The sequence below is a fragment of the Lonchura striata genome, chromosome 8 (genome assembly GCF_050655825.1).
Source record: "Lonchura striata isolate lonStrDom1 chromosome 8, ASM5065582v1, whole genome shotgun sequence".
Lineage (NCBI taxonomy): Eukaryota > Metazoa > Chordata > Aves > Passeriformes > Estrildidae > Lonchura > Lonchura striata.
The window spans coordinates 12,026,230-12,044,500 of NC_140710.1; the positions used below are offsets into that span (position 1 = coordinate 12,026,230).

Here is an 18,271-nt window from a genome sequence, read left to right on the forward strand (position 1 = left end):
TTTGAACAACTACCTGTGGACGACTGCTTGTGGAACCTTCTGGACCATCACTCAAAGGCAAGACAGAGTACGAAATAGACTCTCCATCTTTCTTGGGATCCAAAGGACTTTTTGGTCTTGCAGGGATACCTACTGTAAGCAATACAAAGGAAGAATTATTCAACTTCCACACTGGTCATGTCTTTCTTGTAACATATGCCCACTTTCTTTTACCTTTGTCAAAAATCAGCTTCACTCTCCTACTGTTACGTTTTCTGTTTTTGAATTCTCTCTCAAAGTTTCCAAGGCTAGTGGTGTATTGGTCCCAGGCAATCTCAGGGAGCTGAACAACTCTCTGAGGAAATGGAAGACCCATGTCAACCTGAAAAAGTAAGTATGAAAAGTAAAAAGCAGTATTTAATGCAATCACCTTATATCCAAACCAAAATCTACAAAGACTGAAATGCTCCAAAACCCAATGCTGCTTTTTATTTGACAGAAGAATGGAAAACCAGAATTTCTGACATGCCATGCAGCACAGTTTTTTTAAAGAGAAGGTGAGATCTTTCAAGAATTATACACAACAGTGCATATGAAATATGCAGCGGCACGGTCAATGATGGCTTATTTAGCATAAAATTTTAAAGTGTGCATTTCACAGCTGAAATCAATTGTTTGACACTTCAATAATCTGCTTCTGACTGTCCTTTATTAAACATACCATTAGCTCAGGATGTGCACCTTTCTTAACCCAGGAACCCAAAAAAATCAGAGTTTTATCATCTGATACCTCAACTCCTCCCATCAGAGAAATCTATGCCTATTTTGCACTCATTTTGCTGTCTTCTGCCTAGAACAAAACTGTTGCAAAGCTCACCTCTTTATTTAAAGGTCAACTGCAAGACTAGAATTCCTTTGGTAGTTTTTGGACAAAAGTATACCAGAGTACTTGAGACTGTAATTAGTATTTCCCCATAAAATGACTATCAAATGCAACACTCTTACATCATGCATACTATTAACTCATTTCAAACCTTAAAAGAAAGACAACTACTGAAACCAAGGGGCTTACATGTGGCCTAGGTATCTACAAACCTAAGAAAATAGAACCATGACTTCATTCTTCACTGAAATACATGTTGCTATCACACTAGAAGGTAACGTGTTTGCCAGTGGTAGATGCTGCAGCAATACAGGATTCAAGCTGAAAACATTTTTTCAGTATTCCTGTTACTACAAGGGTTTTTAAAGATTGAAAAGAAAATGTTCCCTTACAGAAATTGATTCTCCTCTATCAGACAATATTCTATTCTGTTATCTGTAACTCATGTATGTTTTCTAGTGTTTCCTTTGGGTTTGGAAGGGTTTCCTGCCCTTTAAATATACCCTACTGAATTCATTCGAAGCACAACATTTCATTTCTCAAATGAGAAAGATTAGAATTTTTTGGTCTGATACTTCCAGTCACCTGTAGACTTCAAGTTATCATAAAATACCTACACTATAATTAGAAATTTAACAATTACATTTCTACATACCAAAAAAAAAGGAAAGGAAGAATATCTGATAAAATAATTGAAGACCTATGTCATACAGATCTAGTAAAAAGAGCTATTTTTGCTCAGCAGTTAAAAGATTTTAAGCTCATAATTTTTATGCAAGTATATATATCTATTCTTCAATTTCTACAGAGGCTGAAGTACTAGTTGTTAAAAAAAATCCAAGGAAGACTTAGGAAAAGTCCATAGAAATACCTTCTTCTGGAGTCTTTCCACAAATCCAATAGGATCTTTCAGTGCTTCTCTCTGGTGTCTGCCTAAACTTTCAAGGTCTTGAACTGCTTGAGTACGTTGAGCCTCCAGTACAGCAATCGTCTGTAACAGTCTCTGATAACTACAGAGACAAAGGAAAACATCTCACTGCAATTGCCTTTAAAAGTGACACCCCCCACCTAAACACTAGCCATGGTTATCTACCAGAACCTACCAGATTTCACAACTTATCTGAATCATGTAATAAACATTTTTACTGAATTAAACTAAACATAAATTAATTTTAAGACTATATGAATTGATATAACCCATAGGGGAAAATATATTTAACTTTCCAATGGCTTCCTTTAAACCTGTAAATTCTACAGTAGCTGAAACAATATGGTATCAGGGACAATCTATATTCATATTCTCAACAGCTGTAACCAACAGCCTTTGCTTACAAAGTTAAATATACCACAAACAAAATGAGCTAATTTCTCTTCACTTCAACATAAGCTTCCTTCTACCCCAATACAAGCGGCTACCACAGAATTGTAACATTTCCCTCAACCATCCAAGGGCTGGACAGGAATGGTTTATAAACACAGCATCTTGCAGAAGCCCCATCTTAGAGCAGAATAGGACAATCATTTTTGAAATGTAACAACAAATCAAGGAATAAGTAATTTGCAAAATAAATTCAAACCAGCTTCCCCCAAGAATACAGAAGCCGAATGAAAATGTCAGTGTTCTCTCAAACGTGCCACCCCAGAGTCACAGACAATTTGGATTCCCTGTTTAACAGACACCTCAGACCGTCACCGTCATGCCCGTACCCAGTAACGTGTGCGTTCCAAACTGGTTTGCATAAAGCTACCTCAGACTCAAGAAGCCATTAGACATGTTGACACAGCCTTTAAAAAAGTTAACTACATTTAATACTTTTTATTAGCTTTAAAGTTACAGTTGCCCACTTCAGTTTCTGAAATCCCATAGCTACCCTGTTCTTGCAAATTATTATGTATTAACTTTTTTCATGCCAATGTTTTCTGACATTTAATATTATACAACTGTAATTTAGTTCAGCACAAAATACACATACTAAAATCAGGTAAAAGCTGTTCACTACTACAGTATTCCAGTACATTTTCTTTGTATTCCCTTGTTGCTAAAACAAAGACAAGCCTGGCACCATGAATTCCATGTGTACTACCGAAAAAATCCAGAGGTTACTAAAAAAAAAAAGATAATTCAAGTTTTTCAATTGACGACACTAATAATTGGGTAAGCCTTTTAAGTGGAAGGAACTAAACAGTCTTAAGGCAAAATACAGACTTTGTACCTTCAAATATTTAAGTTTCTACCTGGACATTAAACTGCTGCCTCTCCATGAGAAAAGTAATTTTCTTTACACTCAAATGTAACATTTACAAACACAGACTATAGCTATACTTTCTCAAGTTTCAAACTAAAATACTGAGCTTGTTTAAAAACAATAGGACAAGATACTGTTATGAATTTATTACTGCATACATTTGTCTGCATATATTCAGATTTATATGGAAGCAAGACCTAAAATGCTTGTTTATTAGGCCATTAATATTGAACAGTACTGAATATTTTCACTACTGGGAAAGTATTCTAGTTTCTTCTAATCAAAATAACTCTGCATAAAGCAAGATAATTAATGTGGCTATTCTAAAACTAAACTCCAGGAACACCTTCTAAAAGCTGAGACAGCAGCATGGCCCAGGCTGTTCCAGGCGCAGAGGAGCCAGTGGCTGTGGATAAAGGTTTTCACCTAGACCCTGCCCACTGCACGTGTGAGCCACGGAAATCAAACAGATGCCAACAGATGCAGCTGCAACAACACAGAAGAACTTAAGGATACCTGGGGAGAGGATTTACCCTGGACAACAAAAAGCCTGTTTCCATCAGCAGGTGCCCAAACTTGTGTTAACAGAGCCGCAGTAACAGAGGCTCAGCAGCTGAACAAATTTGCGTCTAAGAAAAAGGCAGGTATTTAACTTTTTATTTTTGAGCCATTTTACTTCACTTCTTCAAAATGTATTTAAGCAATTGATTTTATAAATTAAATTGAAGAAAAAAGTAATAATTTCATTTAAAACATGTAAATACATAGAAGTAAAAAGCAACCAAATGTTGGAGATTTAAATGAAGGGATAATCTAATGATGTTTAAAGGGAAGAAAAGAAATAATCTTAATGAGGTAGCCTTAAATTATTTAGTTGGAATGGAAAGAAATGAATTTAAATTTGAGGGAAAAATAACACAAAACCAAGTATGTCAGGATCATTCAAAAAACACGTCACATGATACTGATCTGTGGCTACAGAGTAGCACTATAATTTGGGAAAAGGGGTTTTTGAACCTATTGTTCAGAGTAAAAGGTTTCCCAGAACCTTTTCATACCTCTACTAAGATATGGATTAACTTGGAGCTATTTACTTTAATTCCCATATTCCATTTTTATGAATTAATATATTCTGAAGCCCAAGAATAAGACTGCAGTTTTATCAAGTGAGTATCAGAAGTACTGAAATACACGAAAATAGGGATTTTGGGATTTTTTTCATTGCCTGGGAAAAAACCTGAAAATACTAGTCCTGAAATACAGTCTGCATACTCCATATTCTGGTACTTGCTCCAGCACTGCTTTCTCCCCAAACCACTACACATCCCTTTCAACTTCCACAGGACCGTTTTCTGAGCTGTATGTCTGCAAATGTTCTTTTAAGTTTTGAACAACTACTATTTCCACAGGTTTGTACAGGCTCTCTCACCCTGTATGACTGTAATAAAGCCAAATACTTATCTGAAAAAGCAGCAAGCTACATAAAAACACAAACACGCTGAGCCATTTCTTGAAGCCTCTGTCAATTCTGGCCTCTTAGCCTCAAATGCTACCATAATGCTCCTGCTGCATTATGCAAGAGATCATGTGAATGAATCATTTCCAGTATTTTAAAAAGTGGTTAACAATTCTACTCTCTATCTTTCCAGGTTCTTTGTACATAAGCACAATTCTCATCCAAGCTACCTCCTGCAATAGAGTGTTAAAATTCTCCAAAATTGAAAAAGTCTTTATTAAAAGAAAAAGTAGTTCATTAATCTGCTGCAAAGCCAGCTCCACCCTTCCATGAGGCACTCAAAGAGCAACTACCTCTACATCATACAGCATATCATTTTGCATCATTTTGTCCAAAAGACCTGTCAGAAATTACCAAGGAAAATTATCCCAGATCCTTTGCCAAAACCAAACACTCTTGAGTAAACTCACAGACAGGTCCCTTCCACTGAGTGAAGTTACATTTTCCTCAGAGCTAAATACTAATTTGTTAGCACATACAAAACCCAAAGCAGTTTTCTTTGCAGGAGAATTTTCACTCCAGAGAATGTAATTCTGTTTCCACAATCCTAGATTCGAAACACTCTTGCAAGTTTTTACATCATATTAATTGCCAGGAATTGTCAGGATGAACACTTGAATCATTCCCCCTAGCACAAAAGAGCTTCAGAATCTCTGCTGAAAAACCTTGATTAACATAGGGTTTGAGGGACCAATATTTCAAAAAGGAAAGCTGCTTCTTACAGATTGACACTGATCAGCAGAAATTCCTGCTGATTCAGTTTTTCCTTTGCAGTGATAAGTATTTCACTCTTTTGGACTGCTCCATGAAGTAATTTTCACAGAGCAGAGCCAGATTTCTGGAAGTCATGTCATAAGCAATTAGTTCTTACATAATTAATTTCCATGAATCTTGTTCTAACAGTGATTAGGGACACAGCAGCCTCCTCTCTTGCCTGTGACAAAACTTAATAGCACCAGCTATTGCCTTAGTGAGACCAAGGTCCATTCTGATCCAGTTTGCTGAGATCTACTTTCAAAATGCCTCTCCCCTCCATTCTTCCCCTTCCAACAGCATTTACATTTCCAAATCAGAGGACTCAAGAGTCACATCACAGATTTTAGTTTCTTTGTGTCAGGACCCAATAGAAAACTTTAGAAAACACTATATGAATATGGAATCAATATGCCTTAATGACTGCATGTTTCTCAAGTTAACTCTTTTTTTTAAAATACTAAATAACTTGACACTGACCTATAAAAGAGGCCACATCTTTCAGAATTTTTGAATAAATAATCTCATTTTTACAGTAAGAGCCTGTCAGAAACAGAGTCCCTCCATGGCTTCTGCAGGTCTCCTGTCCCTTGAAGAGAACATCCTTAGTCAAATGAGTGATATAAGCAACTAATTTTAACTTTTAGGCAGCTAAATCAAATTAGCTGGGGGAAAAAAGGGGCTGTTGACAACACTCACACCAATAAAAAAAACACCAACTCAAAATCATTACCTAAAATCACCTGAAATTACTTTGGAATGTAGTACTACATTCCAAAGTACACTTGGAACTACACTTGCATTACATCACTCAGTACCTTGTGAAGATATGTACTTTGATACCTAATTAAAAAGTGATTTATCCTCTTGACTTCTAAAATGCTGTGCAGCTGGTGGTCATCAATTTCCATTCCCAAAACTAACTGCACTTCTCCAGTTATACAGTTCACAGTACGTTAAAACGTACAGTACCATCATTTCTGAGGGGCTCCAACACTGAAAATGTATACCATTATTTAGACGTACTCATTGTTCTTGCGCAGGTAAGATTTGTTTTACATGAGAGTGTACACACATCTCATAATAAAACACAGCTAAAATATATGCTTTTTAATATATATAAACCATGTTATTTTTTATTTCCAAGAGTTCTGACACAAAACTGGTTATTAGTCACCAGAAGGATTTGAACAAATCTTTGTTTCATTGCCATCTGCTGGCACTCCAGCAAAGTACAGATTACAACCTTCTCAATCCAGGTCATTTATTACTCTGGAATTTGGTCTACTAACAGCAATTAAAAAAAAATTAGCATCCTTCATTAGATGCTAAGATGAGAAAGTATTGGATATTAAAATGTAAAGACTGTAAATTATGTAGGAGAAGGGAAACATTAATTGCACTTAGAATTTTCAAGTCACCCAAGGAGCTGTAGTTAAAGAAATTGGCTCCCTGGAGAAACCTGTGAATCAGATCAAACACAACCCTGTCATTTCAAAGAAGTGTGTTTTTTTTGTTTAGACTTAGTTTGTTTGAGTTCAGAAATAAGAGAAAATGCTCCCAGGTCCTAAGCTTGGCCAGAAATCTTTGCCAGTGTCACAACACAGTAATTACAATACAGTAATTTTGACACTGCAGAGTTTCTTGCAAGTAATTTTGATGCATAATTAAGATTTAAAAAAATCTCTAACTGCACTCTGGAAGTCTGGGATTCAATGCTGGATGTGTAGAGCACACAACAGCAATGAGAAAGCACAAGAGACTGATGCAGAATGGCCCTTTTTTGATCTCCCTTCAGAAACAGAAAAGAGTTTAAGGGTATAATCAATAAGAGCGTACATTTATCAACCCCTGTCAGGGCTTGTAAAAGCACCTATGCCTGGAGGAAGCAGCATATGGTGGATTTTTACCTACCTAATGCTTAGACTCTATGACCAAGGTAATCTACTTACAGGCTTTTCTGCAACTCCTTAGTGAACTGCTTTCTACTCTGGCTTAACCTCTTTACACATAGTGTCATTTACTGTACTTTCACTATGCATATTTAATACTCAGGTTTCAGACATCCTAAAGTATTTAAAAGGTAAGTAAATAATTAAATTGTATCTCTGTGTTATATATTAAACAACTAAAGTACACATTATATGGCTTCTTCAAGTTTACTGAGCCACTCTCAAAAGAATGGAACACAAAGCACTATTTCTGAATGTCAGCCTCACACCTATTTAAAACAAAACAGAATTAACCCAAAAAGCACATTTTTTAAAGGACTGTTTTTAAATCCCAACAAATTGTAAGGCAAAAGAGCAAATCATACTGCAGCAATTTACCTAGATGCAAAAGAACCATTTTCTACTCAAATATTACCTTTCAACAGCTTCAGATTTTGCGTTTCAACCATCTGAACAGTTTTTTATTGGTTAACAATTCATTATGTCCCCTTTTTTCTTAAATTCTTAACTCCTCCCCAGAAACAGAACACCCACTCATATTTCTAGAGGCCTCATTCTCATCAAGAGCTGTCCAACACACTCAGCAAGATTTAATATTAGCTGTACAAAAGCACCCTTATCAAATAGCCACATTTCCAGCAACTTTTCTGAATTTTTAGTAGCAATTATTAGCTCTCTGTGCCTCTAAACAAACAGAACTTGCTTCAGTCTTGTCAACAAAACAGCACCCATCAGTCCTCTCCCAGTTAACACAATTTAATATAGCTTTTTGATACTGATGGCACTCTAATAAACCATCTGCCTGGAGGATAGTGACATTCAGCAGGAAAGAAGATACAGATCCCTGTCATTCCTCTATTTTCCAGGCTTGAATTGACATGAGATAATGACCGAAATTGTTTTCTTCACAAATGGCACAAAGACAGACTGATAGCACATCCCAAACTTTTTCTCCTTCACTCTCATCATCTCTAATGAGAATGCTCTCAATTCCTTTGTTGAGGGAAAATATCAGACAGATTCCTCCAGCATGCCCACTTAGATATTCTTCTCTAGAACAATGCTGGGGAAAACAAACAATCAGAAGGAGCTTTATTCCAGAGACAAAGAGTGACCCATGTTCCCTTGAAATTTCCCCAACTGCACGGAAATCCTGCAGTAAAACAAGCAGGGAAAGCTGACAGCACTGATTATTGAACTCCTTCAACTCACTCTAAACTAGTTTCTGCAGGTTTTCACCTAAACAAGACACAACATACACTCAATTATTCAGGTGTATATTCTTGCTATAGGAACAAATTAACATATTCCCCTCAAGTATCTGTTACAGAGATATCTGAATATTAGAACCAAATTACAAGAATATGATCTACAATCATGAGTGGCTGAATTTCTAACAGCAATACAAAGCATTATTCATCAATATGTTTTGGCTAACCAAGTGGAAGGAAAGTTGGAAATAAGGAAGAAAATTAGTAAAATATGTCGTCTTATTAGGGGTCACTATAATAAACCATGGACAAACACAGCTGGTCCTTGGCTTAGGAAGCACAAAACTTTCAAAGGTTGCTATACAAAACAGCAGAAATATTTTTACTTTGAGCTATCCGGAACAAAATAAAGATGTGCAATAACAAAAAATGAAAAATCAGCTGGATATTCTTACCAAGAACAAAGTTTTAAGGAAACCTAAAAGCAAGACCTTTCTAACTCTCAAATGTACATATTGTTGTAGCAAAGGAACAACTGTATTGATTAGGACTCACTGCTGACTGAAAGCAGCTAGTACGATATGTAGTACCTGTGCAATTTTTTTTTTTTAAGATACTGCTGGTCAGTTTTGCAGTTCATGCTGGAGATGCTTTTAGAACTTCATGAAAGACCAGACCAAAAACTTTAAATTAGTCATGAAGCAATTTCAAGCTGGGTTAGTTAAAACTGACAAATAAAGATAATCCAGTCTCAAAGCAAATGGCAGTCACATTGTTCTTGTCTTCTTGGTGGCATCATTATGCTTATTAATATTTTAGTGATCCCTACTGAGTAGCAATTATGGTAGCATTAATTTATTCCTTGTTCCACCACACAACTTTACACTGACATAACTGTATAACCACAATTTACTGCTTCTGCTTTTAAGTGTCCTTGTGTCAGCAGCCAAAACCACAGCCAGAGCCTCACTCTCCACACAGCAGTGCTGGGTCAATACATTACTGCCTCATCTTTTCTTAGCTTTCTTGGTTTGTTTTTTTTTTTTAAACAGAACTGTGATTCCTAAGGCATTTGATATTTGTTTCCAAGTGGTATTTCCTACACCTCAAAACTATTTTTATTATTTATTGATCCTTAATTTTCCATTTTAGATAAATTTACTAATAAGCATCCTTAGAAATGGCAAGCACTTCCAAATGAACAAGCAGAAGAACAATTTTCTACATTTTCTTGTATTGGAATAATAGGTTTCCTGTTGCTTGTGATTGGATTTTTTTATATTTGTGTATTTTTCCACTGCATGATTTTTGATCCATAGTGCCCAAAGAAATTGGAAAGGCAAACTGAATTCTTGTATATTGTCCAAGAACTGGCAGCTTGGAAAGCAGGTGAGACCATAACTACTGTCAGTACAAGAGACAGGCAAGCAGAATTAAACTGTTACTTGTCACATTCCTCCATCAATCCATCACCCCACACATCCAGAGGTACCACATCCAGGCAGCCAACAAGGAAACATCTCTGCACTGGAGAATTCACATTCTCTTCCAGGAGTGGACTGCTGCAACAGAGGACTTGTGGAAGTGCCTACACAGATGTAGGCAGAAAAAGAAAAGCAGGCAAACCAGGAAGGAGTTCAAGGGGTAAAGGACACAAATCCAAAAGAAATCGAGCTTTACTTAACACAGGATGCACTATTTAAGTGAGGACTTCACTGTGTTTGCCAGTGCTGTTCACTGGGATGATGCAGTGGCTGGCAGCAAGATGCCTCTGTTCAGGGAAGAAAAATGAATGTGACAAATGTACCTGACATTTAATGGCTCCCAGAGCGTGCCCATTCCTAGGGAGCAAAAGGCTGATGCAGCACATGCCCAAGACATCATCTCTTGCAAAGTAAGAGCTCTAGTCTTTACTGAATAGTTTATGTAATTAAAAAATATGATTCTATGATTACAATAGTCTTAACCAAACCTTAATCTTTAGTCCTGCAAAAATTTTGTGTTACATAACTTTTCCTTTGACAAGTATGTATAGACAGAAATTCTTTTACAGAACATGATAAAACAGTAATGCTGGCAGTAAAAACTTCTCAAAATACTTCATATTTTAAGCTGTAGTAAAATACAAGGATGTAATAAATAAAAGTGGTTGCATGCCTGTTATACTGTCAGATTTTAATAATACAATTACCTGCAAAAGCAAACTGAAGTTGATCAGAAAATCATATTACAAGTTTCTAATTGATTTCCACTGTATTTCTATTTTGTGGATCAACTACCTCCCACATCCAACTTCTACATTATTTTACTTAAAGCCAATCTTTGTTTTGGTTCTTTAGAACACAGACCCATCTACCAGACAATAGAAACTACTCTCTGTAAAAACACTGACTTCATGTTTTAGTCTTACATTAATAGGTAATTTAAGAAAAATATCACTGTATGCCACACAAGTTTTGTGAACATAGGATGAATTAAATCACACTGTAACCTAATACATATGGCATTTATGCTTGGTTTTCTAAAATTATCAACTTCTCTTTTTCTTCACTAGAATTGTATACTTCATCAATTATTTTATATTAGTGATATATTCTACAAATTACTCAGTGGTATGGATTATAACTGCTACCATTAAAAGTAACTTGATTTACACCAATTCCCTTTATTCCTTATTAAAGTCAGAAACAAAGTTCCCAAAGACTAAAACTGCCATCTCAGGAAAATGAATTATTAGCTACTCATAATTACAGCTACATTATTACCTACATGACATAATGACAAAGGAATGTTAAGACTTATCTGTACATTGAAATAAATCCCTACTGGGTGATCAATTTTACTTTCATTTGGAGGCACATAAAGCCTGAATATACAGGCTTTATTTATAAAACTGATCTATTATTGTTAGCCAATATATTCAAAGACAGACATGGATATTTTTGTATTTTCCAGTTAAGGAACAAACATGGTGCAGGTAAAGTTAGAATGTAAGAAAGAGGCAATTCTCAAATAACTGGTATAGCAAGGTGCATCAAATCCTATTCTAACTATTCAAGTAAGATGAACATTTATACAGATCTGCTTTAATTTGATTCTGTAGGCAGAAAATTTGTGACTGAGTAAAATACAGAACCTATGCCACAGAAAATGCTAAAAATGTTTTTCTTACTCACATTCATATAATATTAAAGGTGGATCCAAAGACATAAACAATATGATCATCAATTGTTAAGTATATGTAAATCTGATTGTTGCATGTTCCTGTATGGTGATCTGTGTTTCCACGATCTCAGCAGCAAAACGACCCATTGTAGGTAAGAATCCATAAGATGTGGGTTTTAAGAGATGTATTAAAATCCTCATTTGATCTGTCTTCACTTTAAATGCCAGTGCAGCTATTATAATTTTAAATATTATCAAGTCATAAAGATACATGAAAACACCTATCTACTGAAGGAGGTCCTGACTGTTACAATTAAATGTCCGTAGGGAACTACACGTGCCTAAGGCTTCTATTTCAGTGATCTTGCTCCAGGTCTAAGTGGTTCCTGGTTTATAGAGTCCTAGAAATGCATTCTGTAATGTATCATATGCATATGACACCTCAATTTCATTTTCATCTAGAACCCAGGACTAAGAGTCAAACACAGATTGTGCCTTTGTGCAAGCTAATACCTGCCAAATATTACAATTCTCCAAAGGAAATAGAGAGGAAAACGAAGAAAAATACAAAACCAAAAAAGGGCTCAAAATGAAACACTGGGCACAGGCAGAAAGTACTGAGAATAAAATGCTGCACCAGAAAGAAAATTAAAGTAAAATGCTGCATTATGAGATAGAATTACAGCATAAAAAAAATACAGCAAAGAGATATGAGAAATGCCTGAGGAAAGACATATGCAAAATACTAAGCACAGCATATAATATTCAGCAGTGTAGAAAGTTTTAAATCAGGAAGTTCAGACTTGATGGAAGTATCTCAGGAGAAAATGCAAACATTTCTGAGCTAGAACATAGAAGCAAAATTCTCAAATATACACTAAACCATACTTTTCTGAGAGCAGTTACAATACACAAAAATTCTAATTATGTGTGTAGCAACAGACAATATTAACAACACTTCACAACTATACAACCCCCAGATCAGTCTGTTATTATCTACAAAAATGTCTATGTTGTGATAAAATTTCTGCTTAGAGATCTCATCTCAGTCTTTGTAGAACAGATCTATTTTAATAAAGAAGTTGTGGGAACATCCATCATTTCAGCCTGCTCTCTGAATAATAATATTCCATAATCTGTGATAGTTATTTTTCCTATTACATCATCTAGTTTTTCCAGAAATATTAATATATGAATATTGCTTAAACATGTTAATATCCAAAAAGCAACAAAATTCATACAGAAATACAATTCACATTTAGTTTTTTTTTCCCTTACAGCAAGTTTTATCAACAGCTCTTAAAGGTTTTGGCATATTCATATTTTATCAATGTCACAATAATTTCTTGGAGAGTGAAAACCAACTGTATGAATACATATGTCACCAAGCTATGTAATGTAACAAGAAATAATATAAATTTACAGCCATATAAAACAGCTTCTATGACACACAGGAATGTATTTTTTTTTTCTGCCATGGAACATCTGAAAAATTATACTAATGCCTTCCTGGAGAAATCTGCCTCCTCATCCTAGCCAAGATGCTAATGTCTGAACTGGCTTTTAAAGGAGAACAGAAACATAAACTAGAGAAATAATCACCCATCATAACCCCAAACTGATGAAGGGCAGAAAAACAGAACTGTACCATTTGAAGATGTGACATGCAGAAGAACACCAGAACACTTGGCTTGGCCAGAACTACCACAAGCAAAGTGAATATCCTTTACCTCCAGATGAACCTACATTAATAGCATGGGAGCCCTGGAATTCTTTGCATCTGACCCATCAGTGAATACGTTTCAGATAAACTGGCGGTTTGTTTTTTTTCTCTAGTTTAATACTTTAGAAAGTAAGGGCCAAATGATCAGACAAGGGTATAATTAAGACACCATTCAAATGAATTAAGAGTATTCTCTAATGAACTTTACTATTTTTGAAACTGGATAGAGGATATAGCACACTTCACTTGATTTACTCTTGAAGCATGAAATTCTTAATAAATGACAATTGCACTCATTTGTTAAGATACTGACTTAAGTTTTTTTGAAGAATCTTATTACCACACAGAACCATCAATATACCAGACTTATTTTGTTACAAATGTAAACAACAAAAATGGATAGCATGTAGTTTTCCAGTTATATAAAAAAAATTTTTAATGAAAAAAAGATAAGGCTAACACTCCCTCCCCCCCAGTAGCATGCTTCTCTTTGGGAAAGTAGAAATAAAAGACAGAATAAAAACAATAAACAGTTATTTTGGAATTCTGCATTCAGGCAACAAGTTAGTTGCAAGCTAGCAAGTCCTACTTCCAATTACAGAAGCTCTCCAACAAGGTCTCAAAAACAGGCTGCCAATATGAACAACAACCCATTTCTTCAGAGCTGTGTATGCTCAAAAGCTAACACCAGGGCACACACCTGAAATTTCCAAGGACAATTTAGATCTATGTTTACGAATAGAAAAAACTACTGTTATTTTTACAGTATTTATAATAAATGTGACCCCCTACATCAAACCACCTTATTATAAATCTGTGTACTAACATCAGATGAAGTCGTATTTCATACAGATCCAAAATCACCCTAAGAGAGTCAAAAGACAACAGCCCATTTTCCCCATATGCAATTTTCTTTTTATTTACTGGGAAAGTGTCCACTTTGGACTGATGGCTGAAGCTGCAAATATTTGATCATTACTTTGAAATCAGTTTGTCTAACCCATACTTGAATTCAAAATTTTCTGATTAAAATTATTTATTCATATCCAATACTGAACAAAATTTTACTACATAAACAATGCAACTCTAGTATCAAAAATCCAGTCACACTAGATTAAAGAATCACCTGTGCCTTGTGCCCCATATTCTCAGTGATTGTCCTGGGAACATCTACTACATTTACACTGAACTACTACCAGTGCTTCAGCCCTTCATACGAAGCAAAATGAAGATTATCTGCATTTGGCCTTTCAGAACTCACAACAAAATACAGAATACCTACTAAACAGCAAAACACAGGAGTCAAAACAGCATTATAAAAATTGAAATGAAAAACTGTGTCCTGATCTACTACCTGGAGAAAAATTTTCTCCATGTAAACTTTCTCCAGTGAATCACCCTTTTGTTTCAAAAGCTCCTGCACCTTTACCACAAGGTGTAGTTACCACAGTTCTACTTACAGACATTCAGATGATAAACATTAAAACGACTCAAAGCATAACAATAATAACAATCATCATCCTATATTTACATGTAATTAATATAAATAGCAATGTAGACATAATTTACTTTGGAGAAAGTTGCTGCATTTGAGCAATTCATCTTACTGAACACAGTAATGCTGAGTTGTTTCCCATGATACTCTGAAAAAAGTATCTAACTTTAACTTTTATGTATAGCAGAATGATAACTGTATAAGCTTTAGCTGCAGTGTCCATTGGATATGCTGATAAATGACTGAAATCTAATTAATTCCTTTCCTTCCAGCTAGTTTTTAAGAGAAAAATAAATAACAAATGCATTTTTAAAGAAACGAATACCCAAAGAAACTCAAAAAAAACAAGTTCTGGCTCAAGAATTCTGACTGCTAAAAATGTATAAACCACATTGCTGTACCATACTGCATATTAAATAGAGTTTAATTTTGTTTGAGGTAGAAACAAGAAAAATGAAGACTGAAGAGTATGAAAATTATAAAGCACTTAAATTTTTGTGGAAGTACGTTAAATACTTAATATTTTTTGTAATAATATTATATTTTTGGTAAGAAACAAAAGCAGAATTCATGGTTACCATAGTTACACATACTCTTTGTTGTGTTTCAATGCCACATGATCTGATTCAAAGTAATACACATCAGGCTCTTCCTCATCCTCCTCTGCAGTGTGGATGTTGGCACTCTCTTTGGCAGATGGTACAAATCCAGCAACAAGCCTAGACTCAGAAAGTGGCTTTCTTAGTCCATCACTCCCATGATCCCCTGTATTACTATTTCTCTCTTTTTCATTCTGTTTGATTTCTTCAGACTTTTTGGGAGATCCATTGATATTATTAATACCTACAGGTACATTCTTTTCAGTAGGACTAAGATTATTTTCCTCAACCTGTCCATTTTCTCTACATGGAGAGTTATTTTTAGTAGGGCTACTTCTGGCTGGGGCAGCCCTTCGTGGTGAAGTTCTCAACGTGTATCTGTGCTCTTGAAGTTCCAACACATTTGTCATCTGAGCCGGAACACAGTTCAGCACGGAAGAATGTGGTTCAGGTTCACCTGAGATTGATGCACTGTCATGGTGAGCATTCAGGTTGCTATTGGTGTTTTCAGCACACTGTTCCTTAGAGGCACTGCTATCTCCTACAACATCCACCTCCTCCTCCGAATCCCTTAACAAAGATGACTGGATTTCAGAAAAGGACCCTGTAGCTGGCTCAAATGCCTGATTAGCATGCTCCTCAGGCAAGCAGTCATTTATTGGTTTGTGGTCCTCTAACTTTACCTGTTCTTGAGAATTTGTGCAAGGCACATAATGGTCTACAACACTGTCCTCTTTGCTGCTATTAAGCAGCAACGAAGAATGGGCAAATGAATTTCCATTTTCTGCTACTGTTTTGTCCTTGGGCATATGGGAACCAGCACTCTGCTTAGTGCTCCCATCAACCTGACAGTCATCACAGTTAAGAGAATTTGAGTCTCTCTCACCAACTCCATTGACAGTCTGATAACCTGCAACCTCTTCGACTACTGCAGAATTATTAAACCCTTCTGCACAGACATTCACCTTTTTAACTTCCCTTTTCTCACAATCATCCAATATAAGACATCGACAAGCTCGCTTAGTTCCCGTGGAGGCTGCATCATTGTCCGACACTAAGCTTTTATGCTCCAATGACTCCTTCTCTGCCTTAGTGGGCAAGTCTTCTTCAGAACTGTTGGGTGCCTCTGAGCGTAGACAGCGTTTAATTCTTTTCAAAACTGGTGAAACAGATTCTGCTTGTTTTTTTTCACTATTTTCCACAGTTTGTTTATCACCATTATCTTTCTCTGAAGCAGACAGCCCCCTCTTTCTAGGGCTCACCCATGACTCCCGAGCACTCTGCTGTTTCAAATCAGTAGTTCTGCCACTGTTGCTGCCCTTCTGAGTTTGCACAGACTCTGGCCTCTTCTTTGGTGACCTGGATCGGATTTGAGGATGGGGTGAGACTTCCTCCGGGTGAGCAATACTACGGTTCCTTAATGTTCTACCACAAAAATTTTCATCCAAACCATTTAAACCCACTGTAGATCTTGTAACACGAGTAGATCGAGAAGCAGCCATACTATGGCAAGTCCCTAAAGTGTGTTCATTGTGATCCACTCATTGGGAAACCTTCAAAAAAATGTAAACAAAACAGAATAAATATTTTAAAACACTAGAGACGGAGCAAATCTGAAGAATGTATTGCCACAAATGTACCAATGTAAAACTGAATAAGCCCATTCAATGTATTCATACTGCTTCTTTCTGCGGTATTTCTTTAGTGCATTAAATTTTTCCATCTCAGCTACAAAGTAGCTGACTTGGTATTTGTGGTTGTTCTGGCTTTAGTACTTGTGAGAATGTTGCTCATATTTATGCCTTATGTAAGGCTGGAATGTCCCAGTTAGGCTCTAGTTACTAAAATACACTATTTTTATGTACTGTACATATATTATATTGCATTGGTATAATAATTTTTCTGTTCAAATAAAAGATATAAGACTGCATTTTTAATATCCCACAGTTTTCAGTTACATGGTTTCATAGACTAATAAGTAAACCATTAAAATTGCATTTGCTTACTCAGTTGTTGTTTAAAGAAAAAACAAATCTCTCATATGAAACAAAGAAGAACTGCAATTTGAATTTAGCAGGGAATTAAAAAAATAAAGCACATGACTAAAAAAAATACTTAGTTATTATTAGTAAAAATGAAATGAAATAAAATAAAATTTCTGAATCAGAATCATAAAATCATTCCAGCTGGAAAGACCTTTGGGAGGCAATCCTATCCAGTTTCCCATTCAAACGAACATGAGGCCTAAATTCAGATTTAGTTACATGGAACATTATCCAGCTGTGTCTTGAAAACACCAAGTACAGATATTCCACAACTTCTCTGGGCAACCTGGTCCAGTCCTTAAAGCAAAAATATTTTTTCTTATACCCAAGTGGGGCCTCTCCTACTTCTCTATCACTTATGACAACAAAAGCCTAACTCTATCAGGAATCTCACCTGAGGTACTGGAGCTGAGAGGTTTCCCTCTCAGCTGGTGAGATGGATCACCACTCAGATCAGATTTAAGTAAAGTCAGACTCAAAGATAAATTCAAACCATCCCATTTAGAGTGCCTGTATTTCACATTTCAGGGTGAAATGTAGGAGTACTTGACCCACCCAGTCTCTCAAAAGAGTTTTTAAGAGAACTCAGTTCAGTCTTAACCCTTCTATTCATTTATCTTTACAAGTTCAATGTGTCAAACCCCCTATCAACACAGATCTGTCATAACAGCCTTGCTAATGAATAGATTCACATTTGTCCATAA

The 18,271-nt window shown here is 35.8% G+C and overlaps 1 protein-coding gene across 4 annotated transcripts in view; it reads right to left on the reverse strand.

The window, feature by feature from the left end:
• The window catches only part of ZZZ3 (zinc finger ZZ-type containing 3), a 57,977-nt gene that overhangs the window by 14,836 nt on the left and 24,870 nt on the right, over positions 1 to 18,271 (reverse strand). For 2 of the 4 annotated variants that reach the window (XM_077785399.2, XM_085585772.1), the window contains exons 3-6: positions 15,517 to 17,075; positions 1,734 to 1,872; positions 214 to 361; positions 14 to 129 (exon numbers count right to left, since the gene is read on the reverse strand). In XM_077785399.2, coding sequence (XP_077641525.2) covers positions 14 to 129; positions 214 to 361; positions 1,734 to 1,872; positions 15,517 to 17,024 — 1,911 coding nt within the window. In that variant the 5' untranslated portion in view covers positions 17,025 to 17,075. Of the gene's footprint in view, positions 1 to 13; positions 133 to 213; positions 362 to 1,733; positions 1,873 to 15,516; positions 17,076 to 18,271 lie in introns of all 4 variants that reach the window. The other 2 variants (XM_077785397.2, XM_021527695.4) reach the window with 1 other exon arrangement.